Raw genomic sequence first — 21909 nt, 5'->3', positions numbered from 1 at the left:
GGAAACGATTTTTTACCTAATATATATATATATACATATATGTATATTCAAGACTACATTTTGAATGTTTCTTCTTGGGATGATTAACGCGATCATCATCTTGGTAGCATTAGCCTAATATAATCTTGGTAGTAACCATAAGTAAGTGTTTTTTTCTGGAGGAGCAGAAGTCGGCAAAGTTTCCCCTCCCGTATTATTCGGGATGATTCCTTTCCCTTTTGTGGGTTAGACATGTGGGTTGAAGGACATTAATCCTCTCGATTGATTTGCATTTTGCACTCCGGCAGGAGGTTACAACACGGTTCATTGTTTGGTTTCCGCAATTAGTCGGGGACTTGGACAACCCTTGATAGCTGTGAGGCGCTCGACCGCCTCACGACATTGTCAAGGTTATCTTTGACATTTTGTAATTGAAAAACTAATTTAATAATAACACACTTATTTTTTAAATGTTTAGGTGTGTATTTCGAACTTGTGCTGTTATAATACGCATAGGTTTTAACTTAGAATAAATTTTTAAAAAAAATTTAGATACTATATATAATATAGATAATAATATAATAATATAGATAAATATATTATTATCTATATATATTAAATATTAATATGATATTTATGTATGTATATTAGGAAGTAAGAGTATTGGTATTTAAAAGTAAATACAATTTCTGATGTTTATTTAATACAACGTTTATTTGATATTTTAAAAAATCTTATATTGATAATGGAATGGAAGCTGTGTTGAGTTTAATTTCATGGAAAAAAAATTATTTATTTGTGTGCAAAAATAACGTATTCTCCGAAATCCATTTCCTTGGAAAAAATCTAATGAAAATTTGTATAAATTAAATTATTTATAAATTGTTTATAGTTTTCTCGTTTTTTACATTTTTTTTTCAATAATACAATAAACTAAAGACCGAATACTTATTAAGTAACTCCAAGTGTCCGTCTTTTTCCACGCAATTGACACAGAACTCGTCAAAATGAGTACCTTTTTGGAATTGGTGGGAAAACTAGAGGACATCATATAACGTTGGTACTAGATTTTTTTAGATCTTTTTCAAGGAGGTTTTATCCTTGATCAGCATAAGTATATATTTATAAGTCAGAACAGCCAATATCACAGGCCGATAGCAAAATATATCCACGCATAACTTCGCCTGCCTAATATCCTTTAGGCTCCCCTGAAACAAAGTCCAGAACAAACATGGGTTCACCCACAGTTTCCGCGGTACACCTAATAGAAGAAATTGATCAAATTTTACCATGTATTGAATTATGTATGTAGGCTTTTTAATTGCGTTGACTATAATTTTTTTTAGTACATATCATTTTTGAAATGTATGTATACAAACTAAAATAACAAAATCTAGCAGTAACTCTTTGGAAAAATCATCCAAAGTTAAAATCTCCGATTTTCTACATTTATTTTTGGGCTTCTATGATTTTTCCCCAAACATTTTCCTATGGAAAATTTTTTGTTGCTTATTAAAATCATTAGATCATACCATGTTTTAATTTTGGATTTAAAGGAAAACTGGAAATAATTTTATTGAATTTATTAGAATTAGTTAAACAATATGCGTTGTAGTTCTCGCTATCCTCCATAAGCTCTTCTTCGTTATGAGGCATGCCTTCACGCAAAAGTTTTTCAACGTAAGGATACTTTTCACTGTACTGTTGATCCCATATCGGAAGCGCCGGAAGTCCACCGCCTAACTTTAATTTTATATCTGATCTAATGGGATCCGAGCCCAGAGCCTGCCAATCCCGAGGAAGACGGTGTCGCCGCCGGGTCAGACCCACCACCTTGTAGAAGACTAGCGCCGAAACCACCAGGAGGGTCACTTTTGTAGGCGCCTGCTTGATCGAGTTGTAGAAGCTAGAGTACCATGGTGAGGCTTGCTCAGCCATCTTGGCTCTGGCCGCCATTCTGGGTCTGAAGATTTGATTTTCGGCCTAAGAACACGTTAAATGCTGCCCAAGTCAACTCAATACATTCTAAAATGAACCTGTCCTAGACAGACTACAGAAATTTACGTTCGCCTACTATTTTAGAAAATGCAAAAAGCTACTGCCCTTCATAATATTAAAACCTCAGTACAGTACCCCAGTACCCCCAGATGAAAAGAAAAACATATACATACATATATAATTCTCATATTATTGCAAATTGCATTTTATTTTATTTTGCAAACTTTATTGAAAACAAAGAAATCTAAGCTTTAGGAAAGAATTAAATTTTTAAAATGGAACATTTAAATTTTAAATCGTGATCCCTTAGACATACTTTAGATGTTTTAGAACCAAATCCATATTCATCGAATTTAAAAGTGGGGCAGGCTGGGCTGATCCCTCAATGGGGAACTCATTTAGGGAGGCCAAATGTCCCTTTTCAGCAGCGGAATCACAACCAACTTCGCTCATAATTTTATAAGTAGCCGAAACTATCATACCCAAATCGTAATTTTCCGGTAATGATTGGATTATTCGCGAAATCCTTCCCATTTCGCACGATTCGGTTATGTGGCGTTTGGTCCTACCTTGATTGAAAAAGTAGCTCTTCGTGCCATAGCCGTGCCAAACAACGTACTCGTAGCACTTGTGTCCCATTGCATTCAGTTTCGGAATAATCAGGGCTCGAAGACTTGGATCCGCATTAAGCAGCAATTGGTTGTTCTGAAAATAAATAAATGATTTTTAAGGATCGACGTTACACAATTATTGTTACTCACATTGTTTGCCACATCAATTAAGGTAGCGAGTGAATGCAGGTTCTGATGATCCTCTTCTAGAGCCGCGTCGACTTCCAGAGCTATTTTCTTAGCATAGGCTATCTTTTCGCTCAGCGTCTGGAAGAAAACTTCAATCGCCTTCAGTTGCTGATCAATGGAGGCCTTCTCCCGCAGCTTCATCACGACATCTAATCCTTGCTGAGCAAATGTTGGCACCAAATTTAAGACCTCCCCTATATTACCCGTCACAATAGCCACAACTGTCTTAAAAATTGAGGTAATAAAGGTGGCAATGGCCTTCGCGGCGGCACTTCCTTTTCCTTCTTTAGCCTCCTCCAGGGACTGCTTCTGCTTTCCATAGTATCCTTCCGGGCCGAAATCATTGTTCACCTCCCGCGAAATGACCTCCAGCAATTGTTTCAAATTTTCCACTTTAGCCTGAACCTGTTCCAACAAATCCAATGAGACACTCGTTTTGCTGAGCCCCGAGCCCAGAGCCTCCACAGTCGCGTTCCACAGAAAATCCCTGTCCTCGGCTGTCGCCCTCGGGTCAGTGATATACGGGGTGATCGTTTCCAGAGTACTGTTAATGGCAACACACCACTCGTAGACAGGACCGACGCAATTTTTGTACATGCGATGGGCCTCTGAGTTCAACTGGCGTAATTCATCGAGATTCTTCTTAGCTTCCCCGTGGTAGCCGAACATAGCTCTATCAATTGCCTCGATGGCTTCCTGCAGGACCTCAAATTTGACTTTCTTGTCAAATTCATCGTTATATGTACCAACAACGTTGGACAAACTGTTCACTGCCTTCTCCAGGGTGACGTACTCCTCCTGGGTTGCACTGCACAGGACGAGCAGCGTGCATGCAATAATCCCGAAAAAAAGGGATGTTTTATTTTCCATAATGCGGATTACTTGATGTTGATCGTCGGAAAGTCAATTTATAACTGTATTCGCATGAATACTCACTGAACCATGTAAGCTTGCAATCAGAGATAATCTTATCCGGAACTTTGGACTAAAGTTCCCAGTCCCATTGCTCTCGCTCATCCTTTGTTGTTGGATTGCTCTTTGATATGGGAAGAGCAAAGTCGTAGACTTGAGCTGCTCCCAGCAAAGGCAAATAACAGGCAATTTTACCTAGCTTCCCTATTCCAGGGATGCAAAGTCCCATTGCTATCGTTCCTCCTTTTTTATTGGATTCCTGAAACGTTTTTCTAATTACGCAAATGCGTAGGCATTTTGTGGTTGGATTGCCGAAACACTGCAAGAAATTACTTCTTGTTGTGGTCTCGGACAGAATGGTCGACTTCGAAGCGATGCATTTTTTCTTCGCAGAACATTTTTGCATTAATCATTTTTAACTTTGCTGCATATTTTATTTTATTCCGCCATTTTTCCCAAATACTCTCGCACCAATGAATCTGTGATTTTGTGCGAGACTGTACTAAAGATAAGCATATATTCTTGAGTAAAAAAATCAAAAGCTTCAATACGCAGACATATGTACATACAATACACAAGTACACTATTCAGCATAAGTATTGCAGGTATTTGACTTATATTTGATTTTATATATATTCAAAAAAAAACTTTAAATTATAAAAATTGATCAGTATTTGTTAGTAAGTGATTAGTAAGAATTAAACCTTAAACTGAAAATAAGCTTCTTAGATAATCAAGCTAAATGTAGTAAAATATTTATCCTTCTGGGTGTCAATGATGTTTTAAAGGCGTCTCGGTGCCGTCTCCACTAACGTTTCAGAGGATATCTTGAGACATCCTTATCCAAATTTAAATTATCTTAGAAACGTAAATAATATTTAAATTAGGACTTTGAAGAAGTCAAATGAGGTTTCGGTTGTCCAATAAACCCCTTGTCCGAGCAGTACTTGGTATTTTTTATATTTCTAGAATTTCTAAGTTCATATCCCTTTTAAATTTATTTATGTGATAGTGAATAATTTTCCGTGACACTTGAAACTCATCGCCAGTATTTTTAACGGATTATTAATTTTTTTAATTTTGCTACCATTGAAGATCCGATAAACAAACTTAGCTCATCCTCTTCACCCATAATCCTATACGATTTAAAATAAATTTCGAAGTAAATTATAAAATTTTTCCTTAAAATTCTAAAGTGAGACAAAACAATAAGTCGTTAAAATAATTATGCCACACAAGTTCAATGTCCATGGGTATTAATTCAATAGTTTCAATGAAGTTTACATGAAGGTTTCTTTATAAAACGTATGCCGAGTAGTGTATACATTGTGGTATATGTAATTTCGTTGGGTAATGTCTTATAAATATGTACTTATGTATGTCATAAAAAATTAAAGTTATAAAGTTTTAACTACAAATGATAAATGATAAAAAATATACAAATTCAATAAACAAATATATTTAAAACAAGAAAGGAAAGCTAACTTCGGGCTGAGCCGAAGTTTATATACCCTTGCAGTTGAGTCGCAGTCCGCTAGGTGGCGCCACGCATCTTATATTATTAGATATATAGCGGATCGTATATAGTTGGCCGATCCTTATGAAACTTGGAAAATCGAATTATTTTGCCAAAAGAGGAATCCATTGAAACTCCCATCCTTCTAACTTGAAAAACAACGAAGTTATAGCATTTCCGATCAATCAGTTATATGACAGCTATAGGATATAGACGGCCGATCCTGATGACATTTAGCAGATCATATAAGTTGGCCCAAATTAGAATGCACAGAAAGTCCCATCCTTCTAACTTGAAAAACAACGAAGTTATAGCATTTCCGATCAATCAGTTATATGGCAGCTATAGGATATAGTTGGCCGAAATTGGCCTTATGAAATTCGACAAATCAGATTGTTTTTCCCAAAATAGAATCTCTACCAAATCCCATCTTTCTAACTTAAAAAACACCAAAGTTATGCCAATTTCGATCGTTCTATGACAGCTATAGGATATAGTTGGCCGATCCTTACGAAATTTTGTACATAAGATATTTTGGTCAAATATAACATGTGTAGAAACTCCCAACCCTCTAACTTAAAAAACACCAAAGTTATGGCATTTCCGATCAATCAGTTATATGGCAGCTATAGGATATAGTCGACCGATCCCGGCCGTTCCGACTTATATACTGCCTGCAAAGGAAAGAAGGGTGTGTGCAAAGTTTCAACTCGATAGCTCCAAAACTGAGAGACTAGTTTGCGTAGAAACCGACAGACAGACAGACAGACAGACGGACAGACGGACAGACGGACATGCTCATATCAACTCAGGAGGTGATCCTGATCAAGAATATATATAGTTTATAGGGTCGGAGATGTCTCCTTCACTGCGTTGCACACTTTTGACCAAAATTATAATACCCTCTGCAAGGGTATAATGAATTATAATAACATTAAGCAGCTTGACCCGAAAGCAGCTTGCTTGTATAATATACTATATTTATGATGACCAGAAAGTTACTAGTTTGTGTGTTAATAATCTCATTTTTTATTTTAAAATTATAATCTCATTCAAATTGACCTTTTTTGACCTAAGCTGGTTTTTTACAACTTGGCGCTGACATGAATGGCCAGTACACCATCGTCTTCTGAGCTGCCGATCGAGATATTAGCTCTGCCGTCAGATCCGACTGTAACGGTTTTGCCGGTGCAGGAGGAACCGTTTTTCATGCCTGAAATAACGTCACAGTAGGTACCGGCGGGGAGACCCGTCTGAAGGGAGCTATTGAGGTCGTAGTTATCGTTGTTGAAGGCTACGAAGCCCTTGCCACCACGGCTGAATGCGATCTGGTTGCTGCCATTGTCCCACCAGTTCTGGATTTCGTCAGAGCCAACGGTGTTTCGGAAGGCAACCATGTTGTAGATCTGGCGCCAACGGTGCTCGCACACCCAGCCACCGCTGCAAGAATTGTCGCTGTTGAAAACCGGAGACGCGATGTTGTGGCCGTCGGTAGTGGGTGGACCCTGGTCTGTGTCTGAAAATGAGAACGACGACATGACACGAGGAGTGCCAAAGGGATGGGCCAACATAAACGCAGAGGCCATCTTGTATTGCTTGGCCACCTTGTAGGTGAGCACATCGGCACCACCGGCACCGTGACCGCGCTGGTTGTCATGATTGTCAACAAAGACGAGCGATCGGTCGGAGGCTGCGAAGCCCCAGGCGGTTCCCCAGTTGGTCAGATACTTCAGCTGGTCCTTGCCGCGGAAAACTTTACCGATAGAGTCGGAATGGCGGAACTCGGTAATGGCTCCCAAGCCGGTGTACTCAGACTTGCTAATGGCTTCGCCACCCATATCGATCACTTCCTGGACAATGTAGGCCTTGGCACCAGACTGGAAACCATGATCCGTGTTCAGGGTCTTGAGGCGGCCGTATATGGTGCCCAAGTCCGCAGGCCACATGTGTTTGGCGGCATCCACACGGAATCCAGCCACACCGAGGTCGATAAGGTGGTTCAGGAATTCGGCAACCTTCTCTTGAACATACGAATTTCCTTGGTTCAAATCGCGGAGACCCACCAGCTCGCAGTTACGCACTTGGTTAGCGTCGTTATAGTTGGAGATGGCACAGGTCGGATTGAAGTCTAGCGAAGAGTAGGGCACACCGGGGTAGCTCTTGCTGCTGGGACTGGCAGTGCTGCCACCAGTGCCATAAGTGCCACCATCGGCCGCCATGTGGTTAAAAACGACGTCCACGTAGATGCGGACTCCAGCGTTGTTACAACGTCTGACCATAGAGGCGAATTGTTCTTCATTTCCGGAACGAGTAACAAGTTTGTATGAGATGGGTTGGTAACGTTCCCACCAGGGACGACTATCCTTTACGGCATTTTCATTAACGGGTGATACCTGGAAACCAAATAAATTTGTTAAACTTCAGGGAAGCCTTTTAAAAAATACTATCATATGTACCTGGACACCGGCAAATCCGTTCGGGCCCAAGAAGTTTTCGCATTCAGATGCAATATCATCCCACTTCCACTCGAAGAGGTGCACCATACCGCTGCGGCCTGACGCATAGTTGGTATTGAATTGGGCGTTGGCCACCGCCAGGAGGGCGAGGCATACAAGGCTCTTGGTCAGACCCCTCATGGCTCAAGTTTTACTCTGAATCAAGGTATCACTTGGATGTGCTTTTTATAGGGCAGAGCCTAGAGAAACTAAAAAAATCTATGGACGTCATCGAGAGCGGCTTGGCAAGATGATTTATTTGTGATTGAAAATGGCAAGGTATTCCGAGGTAGACGTTATGGGGGGGATCCGTCGGGGTCTATCGTGGTAAAGATAAGATACGCGTTCACTGGACACTATCTGGAGGGTTGCTTTGATTCCAGGCAAGTTTACGACGAGTGTCAGATAGATTGAATCTATTAGATTGTGCTTGCTTTTGCTCCAATGGCTATTAATTAATTAACTCGATTGAAGTTATTTTGAATGGCGGACAGACTGAAGATCTTGTTATCTTTGACTAAAGCTCTATTCCTCACTTAGCAAACAAGTTGATTGTAGAGGCACGTTTGACAATTTATTGCCCTCTCAGAACTGTGATTAAATTCTGCAGGTAAACAAAAATATTTCTTTGCGAGGCTATATATTTGGTCATGTTATACGATGATTATCGGATCTTATTGGACCCAAGCGAGTTTCGGATTTTACACTTATTAATTTTATATTTTTCCTTCTGTATATTTATATATAGAAGAATGTTTATATAAGCCGAATATATTTTTAGCACAAAGAATATTGTATAGATATGAAATGTATGTATGTTTTGAAGACTGAATGTAGGGAATGTAGAAAACTGCAAGTCAATCAAGATTAATTCGTGGTATTGTGAAACCAAATTGTTAAAACAAATAAACAGATGAGGGGCCGAAATAATTTTCAAAAAACAAAATGTTGGTTGGTGCAATACATTTCCATCTACAGAAATGCCAAAGTTGTGGCATTTCTATCTATCTTAAAAAAATCCGAGCGTTCAAAAATACTGCAAGTCAATATGGGAGAAAAAGTAAAAATATATAAAAATTCTCCGCCAAATTTCGATTTTATTTATAATTAAAGTAAAAGTTGATAGGATTTACATACTCCATATTTTCAAGTTCATTGCAAATGCACAAGCTCAACAAAAAAAATTCCTTGTCAAATATACAAATCCATGTATGTACATATGGATGTGTATTTAACAAAGCTTCACAGGTGGCTGAAAAAAATTGGTAGCTTATAGGACTATATCTTGAGTTAACGAATTGTGCCAGATATAAGCGATATATCAAAAGTTTCTTCATCTCATGGTCTATCTTCACGAATGAATAAGCCAATTTTAAAACACAATTTTTTATTTGGAAAAAAAAAATTCCCCTTCAATGTATTTTTTTGTCTACTATTAAGGCGTTTGGTCTCAAAGAAAATGAAATTTATATTTAAAAAACCTTTTCAGCGGTGTAAGGAACGTTTTGATATCCTCATTGAATAAAATAATGCAAATAGAGGGACAAGAGCTTCACTTGGAAAGAGCTGTAAAAATCGAATTTCTTGAATAACTTCGGACCGAAAAACTGGAATAAGTTCGGATCGGATCAGTTGAGGTACCAATCAATGCTAATAAAATATTTTTTTTACTTTTAGCCTCCCCCCAAACCAAATAACTTTTGGAAAATGTTTGGACAAAAATTATCTAATTAAAACAAAACCTTTCGATTGGTATATAATTCATTTAGATCGGATGCATACAGAAAATTTGTCGGTTATATATAGAGTCTCTTTTCGCACCTACTTATATACCGCTCCTGAAAAGGGAGAAGAGTGTTTGTACACGTTGGTTCCAAAAACAGGAGGTGATCCTGATCAAGAATATATATACTTTATAGGCTCGGAGATGTCTCCTTCACTGCGTTGCACACTTTTGACCAAAATTATAATACCCTCTGCATGGGTATAAAAAAGTTTACATAAACCAAAATTTAAACCAAAACCAAATAAACCTATAGTTCTCTATATAGTTGAAACATTGCGAAATTTATTTATCTTTCATCGGGAAATTTGAATGTAGCGTCCTTCCTTGTTTTAATTTTATTTGGTACATATACATGTATATGTCAAAATCACTGTGGACGGAAGTCCACGAGGTGACGACCTGCATGCCTAGGCGTGCGCGAGGAAACTCTATATATAGCCGAAGAATTAAAAATTTTCTGTAGGCAACCGATCTAAATGAATGATATACCAATCGAAAGGTATTGTTTCAATTAGATAATTTTTGTCGAAACATATTCCAAAAGTTATTTGGTTTGGGAGAAATTAGGGTGAAAGTAAAAAAAAATTTTATCACTAAAGTGGGGCTGGTGGACACATTTTAGATAGAATATTTTTATATATTCGCATTCTAGAGCTAAATACGCGTCGATTGGTGCCTCAATCGACCCGATCCGACTTTACAATCAGAAGTTATTCGAAAAATTCGATTTTTTCTTCTTCTTCAAAATGAAGCAAGTTTGCGTCGGTTTGTCGGTTTGTCTGTTTGCACTATTTTTATCTTAAAAATCCTGAAAAAAATTGGAAAATGTTTGTTACTATCATATGAGCAACTATTGTTCTACAACTTTTTTAAATACCTTAAGCTTACGTCAAAAAATTAAAAAAACTTTGTTAATGAAAAAATTCATAACTTTATAATTAAAAAAGATATTAAAAAGAGCTTTGCACCGTTGAAATGGTTTTTTAAATATCAATTTCACTTTCTTTGAGACCAAACGTCTATATAGTACAAAAAAAAAAAATACACTGAAAATAAACTTTTTTTTTAAGAAAAAAAATTATTTTTCAAAATTTGGGCGACTGATCCTTTTTATATTGCACGTGGAGATAGCTTTTGAGATGACGCAACTTTTGATATATCGCTCATATCTGGCAAAATCCGTTAACTCAAGATATAGTCCTGTAAGTGCAGCTACTCATTTTGTGCAGCCTCCTGTGAAGCTTGCATTTACTTATACATGTGTGTGTATTTGATTGGCACCTTTGCTTTTTGGAGTCTGCATATATTTGGTCAATACCCTAAAAAAAAATGGAGTATATCTTTTCAGATTTTAGTTTATATATTTAAAAATAAAATCCAAATAAAAAAGGGCTTAAAAAGTAAAACGTAAACATTGACTCAACTAGGATTAGAACTCAGGCCCTCCGTGTTAGGAACCACAACGCTCTCCACTCGGCTAATCTCGAACTTTGTTGCTCGATGGCAAATTTTGATGTAATTCTGCTTTATGTTTCAGTGTCTCATGTCTTAATGAGAAGAATGCAAAATTTTATGAGTAGAACGCTTTATATGCATATGCCCCCACTGAGCATATAATGCATATAAATAAATGCAGCCACCACCGTTTTGGGCCAAATCATGGATTAAAAGCTAAAAAAAACCAGGCAAACCAACTCCGCCAATACTTTTCTAATATTTATTATTTTATATCGCACACCAAAAATAAATTGTTACATTCAACAATTGGTTTAACTAGAAAAACTGGAAAAACGAAATTTCCAGTTTTTTTTTAATTTTTTATCTTTGCGCATTTATTTTAGATATAATACATGTTTATTATATGATTGATCGGATATGCCATAACTTTGTTTTTTTTATAAGTTAGAAGGATGGGACTTAATACAGATTGCATTTTGGGAAATCTTATCCGATTTGCAAAATTTTATTAGGATAATTGGCTTAACTTTGTTGTTTTTGAAGCTAGAATGATGGGACTATCTATGGTTTCCGTTTTGGGCAATCTAATCCTATGTTTCATAAGAATCGGCCAACTATATCCTATACTTGCCATATAACTGAACGATCGGAAATGGCACAACCTTTCTATTTTTAAAGATGCTTGGGGCTGTTTCCAATATTTTTATTAGAAATTTTGTTGATGGTGAAATTCTCATAAGGATCGGACAACTATATAGGATCCGATATATATAATAATAACATAAGCTTCTGCTTAACTGCAAGGGTATATCAACTTCGGCTCCGCTTGAAGTTAGCTTTCTTTTCTTGTTTTTTATACCCTTGCGTATTAGAGGGTATTATAATTTTGGTCAAAAGTGTGCAACGCACTGAAGGAGACATCTCCGACCCTATAAAGTATATATATTCATGATCAGGATCACCTCCTGAGTCGATGTCCGTCTGTCTGTCTGTCTGTCGGTTTTTACGCAAACTAGTCTCTCAGTTTTGGAGCTATCGAGTTGAAACTTTGGACACATCCTTTTTTTCCTTGCAGGTATATAAGTCGGAACGGCCGGGATCGGTCGACTATATCCTATAGCTGCCATATAACTGATTGATAGCAAATGCCATAACTTTGGTTTTTTTTAAAGTTAGAGGGTTGGGACTTTCCACACATGTTACGTTTGACCAAAATATCTTATGTACAAAATTTCATAAGGATCGGCCGACTATATCCTATAGCTGTCATAGAACGATCGGAATTGGCATAACTTTGGTGTTTTTTAAGTTAAAAAGATGGGACTTGGTACAGATTACTTTTTGGGCAAAATAATTCGATATGCCAAATTTCAAAAGGATCGGCCGACAATATACGATCCGCTATATATCTAATAATATGCGTGGCGCCACCTAGCGGACTGCGACTGAACTGCAAGGGTATATCAACTAAAAAAAAAAAAAAGAAAAAGCATCAAAAAAACATAAAAAAAAAAAGAGTTTTGATGTTTATCCTTACAATTAAAGTATTGCTAACTGTGTAAATCGCCTGTCCAGAGGTTACTTCCATATATGTATATATATTCTATATGTTATGCGTTCTATTTTAAATATTTGAAGATCAATATATACAAAAAAACAACTGATATCATATAAAAAAACCTCTTAACGAGGTAAAGTACCGGTGACGAACCTGCATGCGAAACCCAAAATATCTGATATCAATTTTAGTGACGAAAATATGCTATATAGGTGTACAAAATTGCACATAAAAAATATTCTTGTTCGGCACGGGCAAGAAAAACAAAAAAAATCAGTCACGTGCCGAACAAGAATATTTTTATATGCAATTTTGTACACCTATATAGCATATTTTCGTCACTAAAATTGATATCAGATATTTTGGGTTTCGCATGCAGGTTCGTCACCGGTACTTTACTTCGTTAAGAGGTTTTTTTATATGATTATTATAAGCTAGAAAAAATTAGTATTCAAAATAACGAAAAACGCAAAATTTGTTCAAATACTTTTCATTTACAACGCGGAACCTGCGGGTAATAAAGCCTATATTTGTTCTAGACTTTGGTTTTGGGAAGCCTAATAGTAATGGAGCAGACACAACTATGCAAAGAATAAAAAAAACTTCGATTTTGTGGGTCCTTGTCATCAATTCTCTATGAATTCGTTATTATTTATGGTAGCCTTTGATTTTTTTGGGTAAAAGCATTTTAAATGTCCCCAATACGCCAACGAATTGGATTTCGTAAACCAAATAGAAGGATGCATCAAGGCAACCATTACCACAAACAGTATTTGGGCAATATAAAGGTTCCAGCATTTAATGACAAAATCTGACCTTCTGGCAACTTAATCAGCACACAAAAACATGTACCACTGAATCGATGACGTGGATTCCGTCAAAAAATGTATAAATGTGGGCTACAGCCATTTGCATTTGGTTTTCAAAATACGTATTTTGAAGCGGACCTGCCGAACAATTGCTGATTTATGACTATAATTTGGGACAATGGCCTGGACATAGTCAGCTCAATTACTTTTGACGTCTCTGCGACTTGACATAGAGCCATATGAAATCTAATGAAATTAGACGGCACAAATGTATTTGGATTGGCTTCAGGGAAATTGAACCTTACTGTTTTTTGTTTGCAGATTTGGCTGTTGGAAAATCCATCTACAAGAGTGAGAAAGTATGATTTTTTTGTTTGATTTTAAAGTATTCGAAGCTATATATATAAAGGTTATAGTTGTGCAAATATAGCGGCTGAGACTCACATAATTCCAATAAATAGGTATTATCCGCACTATTGGTCAAGTTTTGTGATGCTTTGATGTATTGAACTTAAATAGAGTGTTGTCACCCAAGTCATTGGTCTTGCTGATAAGTAGTTTTAGGTTCAAGTTTATGTCTCTTATGTTTTTGTATCAATAAAACCTTTAACAATAAAACAGTTTTTAAAATTACCTCATTGGATTTTCCTTCGCTCTTCTCTTAACACAGAGGGGAATAAAACTTTATTGGTATTTTCCATCCCTGAATTACGATTTGGATATCTTCAGATTAAACTTCCTTCATTCCACTGAGTTGGTGGGATCTTGGTCACGAAAAGGCCAACTGTCAAACTATTGAAAAATCTTCAAGCCAACTGTCATAAACGTTGACATCATTAAACCTTGAATCCATCCACCCGCGAGAGCACTCTAGCCCCGAACTGTCAATTCACCCAACCATTCAGCAACCCGCCGTTCCTCCCCTCCACCAACTCTTCCGCCAAATGTACAGCAGCATTAATAGCTGGACAGGGCGGGGTAGGAGACGTTGGTAAAATGTGCAAAAATTTCGCGCACTTCCGTTACATTTCGCATCCTTTCTGGCTGTTTATTTTTCGGTGGAGCTTCCTTTAGACAAACCGCAACGGAAGCACTGCCGTGCACTTTTCCGGTCCTACCTCCCAGTTCAAGTCACTTTTTATATTTCCCATGCCGTAACTGCACATTCCACCCAAGTTCGAGTAAAAAGCAAATGTTAAAGTGAATGGCTAAAATCGTTTGTCTGCGTTAAAGAAAAATGTAGTTCATAAAAATTTGATTTTATTTGTCCCTAAAACAGTTTTTTTTGGTACTATGCTCCTTGTGAAGGATCGTAAGTTTTAGAGGATTGATTCTTTAGGTTGCGAAGGTTTTTGAGCTTCGTTGACTGACTTCGTGAAAGCGTTAACGGGGAAGAATAAGGCAGACAATGATAAAATTACATTATACAGTTTATTTGTCAGTAGCCGTAACTTAAACTCTTTCAACTTATCAGAAAAAAATATCTTATGGTTTATGAGGATTTGGATATAAGAATAAAATTTCTCATTCATTAGAAATATAAATTACTCATATAATTTTTCACGACAGAATAAGATCACGACTTTTTTGATAAAGTCAAAGCGGTAAGATTGACGACGTCAAGCGTACTTTATTTATTTAGTTCAAGGAGTCAAGTATTAAAGGAAGTTATGGGAAAAATTTTAATGGTATTTAATGAAGTGCTTCAAATTTTGTAGGCTTTGGAGTGTCATATAAATCCAGCTAAAGCTATAAAAGCATATTTAATTGTTGCTCCCAAGACTGAAATCGAAGTCATTAAATTGTATTTCATGGCATTTTGTTAGTGCGGGAAGTAAGAGTGGCCACTGGGAAGTAGAAAGGATGGGAAGTAGAGGATTCCGTGGTCGTTCTAGCATCTTAATTAATGGGCCACAACAAGTTAGCCGACAACCCCACATATACAAGATTAAACAAGAGTTAGAAATAGGGGAATGGGGTCAATAATGAATTAAAGTTCAATTGACCAGAACAGGCAATGGTCGTTACTTTCTCAAATAATCACTGTTACGGTCCGAAGGTTGTGAGGACTCTTCCCCGAACGAAATATTCTTGGAATTTTCCTCCTCAGTAGCTTTAGTAGTATCATCGGAATCATCCTCTAACAGGTCCTCGTAGAAATTGACGCCATGGAAATGCATTAGCATGACGATCATGCCCAACGCCAAGAATACTGACACTATGATGTTGTCGCGCGCCACATCCATCTCAATGGTCCAAAGATACTCCTCCACCTTCGGATTGCAGCCGGGGCAATTCGGCTCGCTGCAACAAGAGCCACTGCTCCAAGTGCGATTGGCAGACGGGGTCTGGTAGTCGATCACTCCCACCATGCCACAGCAACTGAATTCGGCCTCGATCGTTCCCAGGGTTCTCTTCAGCCACATTTGGTAGACGAGCAACTGGGCGAAGTACTCGAATCTGTCGCGGTACATGAAGCGGGTCACCGCTATACTCACAGTGTAAAGGAGCACGGCAAGGCCGATCAGTATATACCCTCCATACTTAATGAGGCTAGGTTGCTTGGCCATCCAAATGCCAAGGATAGCTTCTGCTATGTAGGAAAGCATCGTCAGTCCGCGAATCCAGAACAGCCAACCACGAATCACCACTGGATATAAACGAATGTCGGGGAACATTGTCGACCTCAGGTAGAGGTGGCTGAACACGTCTAACATAAAGATCAGCCCTATCACAATTAGCACCACATTAATGTGCAGGACGCAGTCGCGCGACACCCGGCACCAGCGGCACCGCTTTGCCATCCTGCTGAGGGAGCGGTGAAAAATTGGATTCCCAGATTGTTTGCTTTGAAGTAAAACGACTCCAAACGACAAGAGATTGTATTGAAGTTGAAGTCGACCAAAGTCACAGGTCTGACTGTTTGTTGATTGTTTTGATGAGTGATTTGGCAAAGCTCAGGTGGATAATAGAACGTGACCGCCCTTTTTCGGCCGCCCTACGGCTGGTTGCCAGGGCTTCAAATGTAAATGAGTTTACTTCCCATGGAAATGAAATTTGGCACCTCTTGCGAGTAGAGCTTCCCATCGCGACTAGACGGGGGTAGATGCTAGCCGCAGTAATAATAAGACAGTAGTTCCATTTAAATGGAAGCTTATTTTAAGAGTTAAATACGGATCGGATATATATCTCAAATATTGGAAGTAGTTCGCGGAACCTAATGGGAATTTTTGTATCAAAAAAATTTGAATAATAAGAATTTTGATAAAAGTCCCAAGCCTGTAATTTTCCTTTTGTATTAGAAAGCCACAGATAGAATCGTCGGAGATTTCTCCTTTACTGCGGTGCACAATTTTTGACCTAAATATTAAAATTTGTACCCCTGCAAGGGTATAAAAACCGTTTCTATTGCCTCCCACCTTCGCGCAAAGCATAGCTTAGTTAAAGTTGTCCGACTTTATATGTTCGTATTATGTGACCTAGAGTCCTAATTTGTTAGTGTTGTGACACATTTGGAAGGTAAATAATATTAAATTATTTAAAATAACTCTAACTACGAGTAAGCTTAAGTATGAGGTCACTACGAGTCAATTATATGAGAACCTTGCTTAATATTTTTTTAACACACATTTTTTTTCATTACATTTTGGAAACTTTCTTGTAAATGAATACTTAAGTACGAAAAAATTTGTTTGCAAAAAAAACAAGAAAGGAAAGCTAACTTCGGGCGGAGCCGAAGTTTATATACCCTTGCAGTTGAGTCGCAGTCCGCCAGGTGGCGACACGCATCTTATATTATTAGATATATAGCGGATTGTATATAGTCGGCCGATCCTTATGAAAATTGGCATATCCAATTATTTTGCCCAAAGAGGAATCCATTGAAACTCCCATCCTTCTAACTTGAAAACAACGAAGTTATGGCATTTCCGATCAATCAGTTATATGGCAGCTATAGGATATAGTCCACCGATCCCGGCCGTTCCGACTTATGTACTACCTGCAAGGAAAAGAAGGATGTGTGCAAAGTTTCAACTCGATAGCTCTAAAACTGAGGGACTAGTTTGCGTAGAAACCGACAGACAGACGGACAGTCGGACATGCTCATATCGACTCAGGATGTGATTCTGATCAAGAATATATATACTTTATAGGGTTGGAGATGTCTCCTTCACTGCGTTGCACACTTTTGACCAAAATTATAATACCCTCTGCAAGGGTATAAAAACCTCTTGACGAGGTAAAATACCGGTGATGAACCTGCATGTGAAACAAAAAAAATATCTGATATCAATTTTGGTGACGAAAAAATACTATATAGGTGTACAAAATTGCACTTAAAAAATATTCGGCACGTGCAAGAAAAACAAAAAAAAAACAGTACAGTAATATTGTACACCTATGTATATAGCATTTTTTCGTCGGGAAAATTTCCGACTCGGCCTGCAAACAAAAGAAGGATGTGGGCAAAATTTAAACTCGATAGCTTTAAAACTGAGAGACTAGTTTGCGTAGAAACGGACAGACGGACATGCTCATATCGACTCAGGAGGTGATCCTGATCAAGAATATATATACTTTATAGGGTCGGAGAGGTCTCCTTCACTGCGTTGCACACTTTTGACCAAAATTATAATACCCTCTGCAAGGGTATAAATATACCTATATTTTTCTCAAGGTCACATACATATATGGAACATACATACATACATATATGGAATACATACAATAAGTAATCAAATTGACTTTTTCTGACAACTAGACTTATCTTTAAATCTGAATGTAATCTCAAATGGGAAAATTTTCCATTGGGATTCTACATTATTTTATTGTTTTCCATGAATTACAATATTTTTGTTGCATTCCAGGAATTTCATACATTTAAACTGTTATTATTGATGTTATGTCTCTAATATTGGTTTCCAAATATATGTCGAAATATATGCACATATTTAAACAAAAACAAGAAAGCAAAGCTAACTTCGGGCGGAGCCGAAGTTGATATACCCTTGCAGTTTAGGTTGTGCCATTTCCGATCGTTCTGTCATATGGCCGCTATAGGATATAGTCGGCCGATCATGAAATTTGGCAGAACAAATAAGATTGTCCAAAATGAAATCCGTAGAAAGTCCCATCATTCTAGCTTAAAAGACACCAAAGTTATGGCAATTCCGTTCGTTCAGTTATATGGCAGCTATAGGATATAGTCGGCCGATCCTTATGAAATTCGGCAATTTTTAGATTATTTTTTCAAAAATGGAATCTGTACCAAGTCTCATCTTTCTAACATAAAAAACAACAAAGTTATGCCAATTCCGATCGTTCTATGACAGATATAGGATATAGTCGGCCGATCCTTATGAAATTTTGTACATACGATATTTTGGCCAAATATAACATGTGAAAGTCACAACTCTCTAACCTAAAAAGCATCAAAGTTATAGCATTTCTGATCAATCAGTTATATGGCAGCTATAGGATATAGTCGACCGATCCCGGTCGTTCCGACTTACATATGTATGTATGAATATACTGCCTGCAAACAAAAGAAGAATGTGTGTTAAAACTGAGAGACTAGTTTGCGTAGAAAGCGACAGACGGACATGCTCATATAGACTCAGAAGGTGATCCTGATTAAAAATATATATACTTTATAGGGTCGGAGATGACTCCTTCAATGCATTAATATTTATTTATATTGAAAACATAAAAAATGTGTACATAAGCGAAATACATTTTGCAGATATTTAAACCTAGTAAAATAGATTTGAATGAGGATTTACAGTCTGCGCCTCCGAGCTCCTGCATCGTAGAAGTTTGATCGTATAATTTGATAACCTTCGCAGACTCTTCCTAATTCCTGGAAGCTGGGAATAAGTTGAGCTCTGAGTTCGGGATTGCTCTCCAGCCATTTGAATATGTTCTAAAAAAAAAGTCGGTTTATTTAATAAAATTTTCAATATTAAAGAAACTTACTTCCTTATTGATCCCCGAAAGATGTTCTAAGTTGCTTTTGTCGACCTCGAATTCGTTAGATACCTTATCGGAAATCGACTCTGCTTTCTTGATCTGATTACCCAAAACTGTGAAAAATAATTTAATAGCAGCAACTTCTTCCTGGTATGTTGGGTTATGGCGTTGATCCATGACATCATTCAGTCCATTCCGATTAAACTCCTCCACGAATGGTTCCACACCTCTATGAGGGGCCTTCAAGAAAGCGACAATGGCTTTAAAGAATCGAAGAATGACATCCAAAGCTTGCGCTGCTGTGTGGCCTGGTTTCGGTGTAGTATATCTGTCCATTATCTCCTGTCTCCGCTTTTCATAGTAGCCGTTTGGGCGGAAATCGTCATCGATACTTTTCAGCATTTGGACCAAAATCCTATTCAGAGCTTTCGTCTTATTTTGCAAATGATTCAGCTGCTTCAAGGAGTTATCAGCTGTATCTATGCCGCTGATGAGTACACCTTGGACCAAAATCTTCCAAATTGAATTGCGATCCGATTGTGACAAGCCTTCATTGCCTATTTGGGTTATGAAAAGGTTAAGGGTGCTGTTGATGGAGACACACCACTGGAACACCGGATCGACAGTTGCCTGGTATGTGAGATGCGCCGCACTGTACGATGTACGCAACGAATCCAATTGGTTTCTGGCCAATCCTTGGTACTCTAGCATCGAAGTGTCAATGGTAGAAATCACATCTTTCAACTCATCCAAGTTGCCATCTGTTTCAAACTCGTTTCTGTACTTGCTCACAATTTTAGCTAAGCTTTGAGCCAAGGTTTTAACAGTTTCCAGTTCATTATTTTCCTCCGCGCTAGATTTAGCAAACAATATACATGATACTATTAAAAATATCAAGTGTGTTTTTCTTTTCATGTTAGTAGGTCACAAAGAATTTTATGGAGCTCTTTAGACAATTCTAACTCAACTGAGCTTGATAACTCAATGCACCTACATTTAATAAAGCTGTGCCGAAGCTGGAACTGCGGGTTTTTAATCTTTTATACATACATACATACATTAAGAGATTGCATTAAATACTATAATCAACGAAATAATCAAGCTTTCATACTAAACTTTTTTTACATACATAATATATTTTTATATAATTCATTTTCTCGCAAAACAAACTACACACATACATTGTTTGTGTTACCCGGGCAATATTTCCCAAATGGCTTAAAGGGTTTTAGTAGGAATCCTAATTCCCGCTTGCCGCCGACAATTTCGGCCTTGAAACTGATATGTTTCTAGTGAATTTAAACATACTTAAATGACTATATTAGCTAGGGAGATATAATATAAATTAATGACTATATTAATTTTAATCGATTCACTATATCAACACGTATTTATTTTCAAATTATTCAAAGGTAATGGGTCAATAATTTTCACATTAATTAGCTTGTCTGAGCCGATCTTTTCATTCTATGACAGCTATAGGATCGAGTTACCTAATACACAGACCTACATACTTATTTTTTCAAAAAGTCATGGCCATCTGAAAAATATTTTTACCTTTACTAAACTAGCTGATCCTACATGAAATTTTTTTTTAACATAGAAACAGTTCCAGATGGCCATGACTCGTCGAAAATATGAGATTAAAAACTCCTATTTAATTAAAGAAAATATTGTTCAACCACCTATAATAAATTCAATAAAATTATTTCCAGTTTTCCCTTAAATCCAAAATTAAAACATGGTATGATCTACTGATTTTAATAAGATTTGGGGAAAAATCATAGAATCCCAAAAATAAATGTAGAAAATCGGAGATTTCATCTTTGGATGAGTATTCCAAAGATATGGTTACTGCTAGATGAAATTTTTTTATTTTAGTTGGTATATATTGTACATTTCAAAAATGTGATATGTAGTAAAAAAAATGATGCTCAACGCAATTACATATGTATGTACATATGTATGTAATTGCGTTGACCATCATTTTTTTTGTATGTACCTCAGTAAAATTGATATTTGTGCTAAACTTATTTTTGATATAAAGGTTATTCGAATAACTATGTATATTAATCTTTCGAGTATACAGATTTTTTTTCGTATGCATTGACATGCGTTTCTATGAATTTATTTCTTATGTGCTTTTAATCTATGGTCCTTTTAGGATTTTAAAGAAGACAAAGTCATGCGTTCAATAGAAAGTTGATATACATATGTGCAAAGTTCTGCATTTGAATTTTGAGCTCGACACGTCAACTGACCTCCAGTAAAAAGCGATTTATTTTAAGAAGTCGTTCATTTCGTAACACAAAAAGTTTATATTGTTGCCATTTATTATTTATTTTCTGAGATTTACAACATTTTTGATTAAAAATGCCGCGTGCACCCGAATTAAGTGAAAAGGAGAAGACTCAAATTGAAACAATGGCTAAGTGTGGAGTTAAAGTTGGCGAAATTGCCAAAAGAATTAATAGGCATCGCGTTACAATTGGATTTTTTTTTTAAAAACCCAGAGAAATATGCGCAATTGAACCGCAAGGGAGCCTTTTCGAAAATAGACGCGCGCACCAAACGGCCATTTATTATTTATTTTCTGAGATTTACAACATTTTTGATTAAAAATGCCGC

The 21909-nt window shown here is 37.1% G+C and overlaps 4 protein-coding genes across 4 annotated transcripts; all 4 read right to left on the bottom strand.

Moving 5' to 3' along the window:
• Positions 1-2153: 2153 nt before the first annotated feature.
• On the bottom strand, positions 2154-3688 carry LOC6505852. The gene is made up of 2 exons (XM_001965000.4): positions 2739-3688; positions 2154-2682 (listed from the first exon to the last, which is right to left on the bottom strand). The coding sequence occupies exons 1-2, from the start codon at positions 3645-3647 to the stop codon at positions 2284-2286; spliced, it is 1308 nt and encodes a 435-aa protein (XP_001965036.2). The 5' UTR covers positions 3648-3688; the 3' UTR covers positions 2154-2283.
• Positions 3689-6210: 2522 nt separating this feature from the next.
• LOC6505843 (alpha-amylase 4N-like) lies at positions 6211-7868 on the bottom strand. The gene is made up of 2 exons (XM_032455270.2): positions 7662-7868; positions 6211-7598 (listed from the first exon to the last, which is right to left on the bottom strand). Exons 1-2 carry the CDS (start codon positions 7839-7841, stop codon positions 6291-6293), a joined length of 1488 nt encoding a protein of 495 aa, XP_032311161.1. The 5' UTR covers positions 7842-7868; the 3' UTR covers positions 6211-6290.
• A 7048-nt stretch (positions 7869-14916) lies between these two features.
• On the bottom strand, positions 14917-16262 carry LOC6505832. The gene has a single exon (XM_001964998.4). It carries the CDS (start codon positions 16113-16115, stop codon positions 15336-15338), a length of 780 nt encoding a protein of 259 aa, XP_001965034.1. The 5' UTR covers positions 16116-16262; the 3' UTR covers positions 14917-15335.
• A 2699-nt stretch (positions 16263-18961) lies between these two features.
• Positions 18962-20270, bottom strand: LOC6505821. Its single transcript, XM_001964997.4, has 2 exons — positions 19288-20270; positions 18962-19234 (listed from the first exon to the last, which is right to left on the bottom strand). Exons 1-2 carry the CDS (start codon positions 20194-20196, stop codon positions 19091-19093), a joined length of 1053 nt encoding a protein of 350 aa, XP_001965033.2. The 5' UTR covers positions 20197-20270; the 3' UTR covers positions 18962-19090.
• Positions 20271-21909: the final 1639 nt, after the last annotated feature.

The sequence above is a fragment of the Drosophila ananassae genome, chromosome 3R (assembly GCF_017639315.1).
Source record: "Drosophila ananassae strain 14024-0371.13 chromosome 3R, ASM1763931v2, whole genome shotgun sequence".
Taxonomy (NCBI): Eukaryota; Metazoa; Arthropoda; class Insecta; order Diptera; family Drosophilidae; genus Drosophila; species Drosophila ananassae.
This window is presented reverse-complemented; position numbering and strand designations above follow the sequence as displayed.